The following is a 5,132-nucleotide window of genomic DNA, read 5'->3' on the forward strand; positions in this document are numbered from 1 at the left end:
ATTGTTTTTTTTTTTTTTTTTTGCTGTTCAGAAGCTTTTTAATCTGTTACAATCCCATTTATTTATTTTCCCTTTGGTTGCCCATGCTTTTGGGGTCATATTCATGAAGTCTGTCCTCAGTCCTACTTCCTGAAATGTTTCTCCTATGTTTTCTTTAGGAAGTTTTATTGTTTCAGGGTGTATCTTTGACAAAGGCACCAAGCCTATACATTGGGGAAGAGACTGCCTCTTCAGCAAATGGTGCTGGGATAACTAGACATCCATATGCAGGAGGATGAAACTAGACCCATACCTCTCACCATATATTAAAATCAACTCGAAATGGATTAAAACTCAAACATTTATATCGACCATGTTAATGAAATAAAGTAATGTGTGTATATATATATATATATATATATATATTACAGAAAAATCATAGTACAAAATTCATCAGTTTAGAATGGCTAAAATTAAGAAGACCAAAAATACCAAATGTTGGTGAAGATGGGGAAAATTAGACTCTCATATTTTCCTGGGATAGAATGTGAAAAGATACAACCATATTGGAAAAAAAGCAGTTAAACATACACATGCCATTACATCCAGCAATTCTACTCTTAGGCATTTCTGTAAGAAAATAGAAAATTTATGTCCACAAAAAGTCTTGCCACGAAGGATCACAGCAGCTTTCTTCACCAACACCCAGAGGCTAGAAATGACACAAAAGGCCAACAACTGGAAAATGGATAAACACAATGCAGGTATATCCATACAATGTAATAGTACTGAGCAATAAAAAGGAATGAATTACTTATACAAGCAATGACATGGCTTAATGTCATGGAAATTATGCAGAATAATTCCCTCCATATAAATTTCTGGAACAGACAAAACTAAGGTGAATAAGAGTACAGGTTACCTTTGGGAGGGGGGAGAAATTGTGTGGCATAGGCTGGAACTTTGTGGGATGATGAAAATGTTCTGTCATGAAAAGTGTGTCGTTATATGGGATCATCTATGTGTCAAATGTGTATGACTGAGATTTATGCACTTCAGTGTATGTAAAATTTACTTCAAACGAAACAGCTTTAATAAAACCACCACCACAAAGGGAGGTAGATGGAGGTACAGATGGCAGAATATTGATGATTTTCAAAGCAGGACGATGGGTACATGGGAGTACATTATACTATCATAATTACTTTGTAAATGTTTGAAAGTTTCCATAACAAAAGTTTTAAAAATGCACTGGAGTTGTGAATTGCACTTTTACTTTTTTGTTGTAAAACCAAAATAGAAAAAAACAGAACAAAATGCTCCACCAGTGGCTATTTGAGCTGTTCAGACCAGAGATGGTGGTTTCAGGAAGGCAGAGATGGTCAGGAGGGTCTGGCTTCATAAGATCCTGGGAGGGATGGCAAGGGAAGGTGGGGAAAGGAAGATGAAAGAGAATGGAAGGAGGGGGTGGGGTGGAAGAGAGGAGATGAAAGGGTCAAGGTGGTGCTGCGCTCCCTGGTTTAGGCAACAGGAGCAGAGGTATAAGGAGAGGTTGTCTTGGGATGGATCAAGGGACAGAGCAAGGGGCTGAGGCAGCCTGAGTGGACAGGGGTTGGGGTGTACCCTGAAAAGGATGTCTTCTGTCATGCAATGCCCCCAAAGTTCATGTTGATCACAATGTGATATAGTATTTTGAGTTGGGACCATTAGGAGGTAATTAATAGTCATGAGGGTAGAGCCCTCACAAATGGGATCACTGCCCTTATAAGATACCAGAGAGCTAGTTAGCTCTCGTTCCACCATGTGAAGACATAAGACATTTGTCTGTAAACCAGGGAGCGGGCCCTCACCAAGAACCCAACCTAAGCCCACAGCACCCTGATCTTGGACTTCCCAGCCTCTAGAACTATGAGAAATAAGTGTTTGTTGTTTAAGCCACCTGGTTTATGGTATTTTATTATAGCAGCCTAAGACAGGTCACCTGCCCCTCATCTGAATTGTGTCCCCATCACAAAGCCCCAGTGAGTTATACAAAAGGACATTTGCCCTGTAGGAAACTTGGGTTGGAGGTGCCAGCCAGAAAGAGAGGGATTGCCTTCCTCCCTGGCCAGCAGTGTCAGCCTGGGCTGCCCTAAGCACATCAGAAGGACAAGTTCAAGAGTTTATGGAGTAATGCCAAGCCCCAGCCAATCCCACCCTACAATGACCTCTCATACACCCCATAACACATATTTTACCCAGGTACCCTGTGGGATGGGGGTCATTATCCCTACTTTTAAGATGAGGAAATAGCTACAAGCCAAATCTAAAGTCTACTCGACCTCAAAGTCAATCGTTATGTGTCCCTTGGCCTGAGCAGAATGCCTTGGGCCCACCTCCCAACACCTGCTCTTTGTGCCCTCAGCAGCAGCCTGGGCATGGTCATGTGAGCTCCCCAAACACAGTCCCACCATGCCCCACAAAACCTCCTCTAACCTCTCCTAGTGCACCCATTGTTTCTTCACCTCCTCCAAATGAGCTCTTCCCCCTCCCCACCTCTGCACAGGCTGTTCCCCTCACCTCGCAGCTCATCCTCCTTCTTGCATGGCTGGTACCTTCTCAACCCTCAGGTCCCAATTCATGTACACTCCCCAGGGAGAACTCCCCAGGCAGCCTGTCTTCAGGGGCCTCTCCCTAATACTATTTTTGGAAGCTCATGTTTGTCTCTTTCAAGGCAGTTACACACTTTGAGAATATTTTGTGTCTCTCCCTCTCCAGAATGTAAGTTCCTGATGACAGGCACTCTTCTCTGTCTTGTCTAGTGACAATTACCCACTAGAATTGCTTCTTGTTAACAAGCTCCCTTTTAAACACAAAGGAGGGTGGCTAACAGCTTTCCTGCTTTCTTACAGTGAATATCTTAAACCCCAAGCAAAGAATGTAGGCTCTGGATAAGGAAAGCAAAACCACAGAAAAGCACAGCATTAGTGCATTAGTAAAGACCCTCCATTTCTCAATTAGGCAGAAATTTCCCAATTAGGCACAAACTGAAATAGAGATGAGCTTCTGCCTATAATCCTGATGTAGATGACAGTGGTGGTGGTGGGAGTGATGATGGAGGCACTGATGACAATTAAGTTGCCTTATAACATGCCAGGGACTTTAAATATTTATCTCTAATCATCCGAACTACCCTGCAAGATGAAAATTATTATTTATACACATGAGAAAACTGATCCAGAAAAGACCTGAGGTCATTTGCTGTCTAAGATCATTGACAAATACCATGCTGAAACCAGTACAACCTCATTCTCTCAAAAGTTTTAGCTACAAAATTCTCTCCAGAGCCCATTAAAACACACACACATCCCCCTCCATTTCTCCCATTCTCCCCACTCCCCACAATGGAAGAGTAACAAGTCTCCAAAACCATATTCAAATCAAGTGGTAGATTTATTGGCTGTTATACAGTGAGGTGAAAACATCTCAATTTAGGACATTCTAAACCTTGTTTTGGCTTCCCGTAGTACTGAAAGACCAGCGCGTCAGGCACATAGGCTGACAGTCAGTAGACAGCAGAAGCAAATGGCTGCTGCTTCAGTGTGTACAATGATTCATTCCACAGTCTTAGGAAACTTTGTTTTTTCTCTCATAGCATCTTCCTCTTTTCAAATTCCTTCAGAAACAGAAGAGAGGGAGAAGACAATGGGGAAAAAAAAGAAAAAAGATCCAAATTACATTCATGATCAAAATGATTCTGAAACCTATTATCTTTAAGATCCTTTGAACAACAAAATTACAGAAGTAAAATATACCAGGATGAGGACGCTTGAACACAAAATAACCGCTTTCATATTAGTCTGTGTCAGCTTGAATTTCTTTAAGATAGATGTAGAACTTCAACTTTATGTCTCCTAAACCCAGAAGCTGAGAGGGAGGCTTTATTTAATACTTACTTTTTCACTGCAGTAGTATTATTATTAGGAATAGACAAATTTCGTTGTACTTATCCAAATCTGCTATGCTATATACGAACCACAAAGGGCCCTTTTAATAAGGCAATAGAAATAGGTTTGCTTAGTTTCTCAGAAAATTAAACACACATTCAGTGAGGATTTGAACAAAATGTCAAGAACCTCAGAAACACCTGAAACAAGCAAGTACCTTAAATAAAGCATTATTTAAAGAAATAATACTGAAAATATTTTTTTAGAAGGTAACAATTAGAATAGGATAAAATGTGTAGATGCCTGCTGCCACTTACTGAAGTAAAATTGCAATGCACATCTTCAATGTGAATTCAAAGCACTTGCTCTTCTTATTTTTCTCCACTTTCAAATAAAACTCTTTTACACACACTTACTAACCACCCCTATTTCTTTCAAACACTATGGCACATACTGTTATATTCCAACAGACAGGATATGCAAAGATTTAATAAAACAATGAGTCATTTTACTGTCCCTAAGATAAGGGCAAAGAAGAGTCACCAATCAGGATTTTTAAATTCTCTCCAAACATTGTTTTCCTTCTGGGAAAACAATTTGTGTGTGTTTTCAACATGCTTAAGAAGTAAGGTTTCTGGGGTTGTTCTTTGCTTTTTTGTCAAGGCTATAAACATCATAAAAATAAGGAGGGAGAGAAAACCTGAAATGATCACTCAAAAAGACAAGCTGCAAATCACTGCAAAGAGATTATGAAAGACACCAAATCATTTAGGATATTTTAAACCACAATGTGGCATGAAAAAGGGAAAAGCTGGTAGTGCTCAGGCCACGGGTTTGGATCCTTTATAGGATGGCCGGTGCGCTCCCTGGCTGAGCGTGGTGCAGACCACACCATGCCAAAGGTTGCAATCCCCTTACCGGTCAAAAAACAAAAAAAAAAAAAAACAAAAAAAAAAGGGAAAAGCAAAGTAAATCATTAGGAAGTTGCTCCTCCAACCTAGAAACAACAGGCACCACAGCACAGCCAGGGCCAGAAACTATAGGCTGAATCTACCCACCCTGTTCTTTAGACCTCCCTCCACCTCAACTCCTTGTTCACACAGTTGTTACTAAGCCTCCAACCCCCCTCCCTGGAAACAGAAACCTATGGGGTCAGAGTGGCTATATCCCAAAGGCCCTCCATGAAAAAAAAAAAAAAAAAAAAAAAAAAAAAAAAAAAACAGTTTT

General features: G+C 40.5%; 1 protein-coding gene across 2 annotated transcripts in view; it reads right to left on the reverse strand.

Annotated features, from left to right (window-relative positions):
- Nucleotides 1-3,392: 3,392 nt before the first annotated feature.
- The window catches only part of SUCLG1 (succinate-CoA ligase, alpha subunit), a 31,389-nt gene continuing 29,649 nt past the window's right edge, over nucleotides 3,393-5,132 (reverse strand). For both annotated transcript variants that reach the window (XM_008590926.1, XM_008590927.1), the window contains exon 9: nucleotides 3,393-3,634. In XM_008590926.1, the coding sequence (XP_008589148.1) occupies nucleotides 3,608-3,634 (27 nt within the window). In that variant the 3' untranslated portion in view covers nucleotides 3,393-3,607. The remainder of the gene's footprint in view (nucleotides 3,635-5,132) is intronic.

The sequence above is a fragment of the Galeopterus variegatus genome, unplaced genomic scaffold, assembly GCF_000696425.1.
Source record: "Galeopterus variegatus unplaced genomic scaffold, G_variegatus-3.0.2 Scaffold6463, whole genome shotgun sequence".
Taxonomy (NCBI): domain Eukaryota; kingdom Metazoa; phylum Chordata; class Mammalia; order Dermoptera; family Cynocephalidae; genus Galeopterus; species Galeopterus variegatus.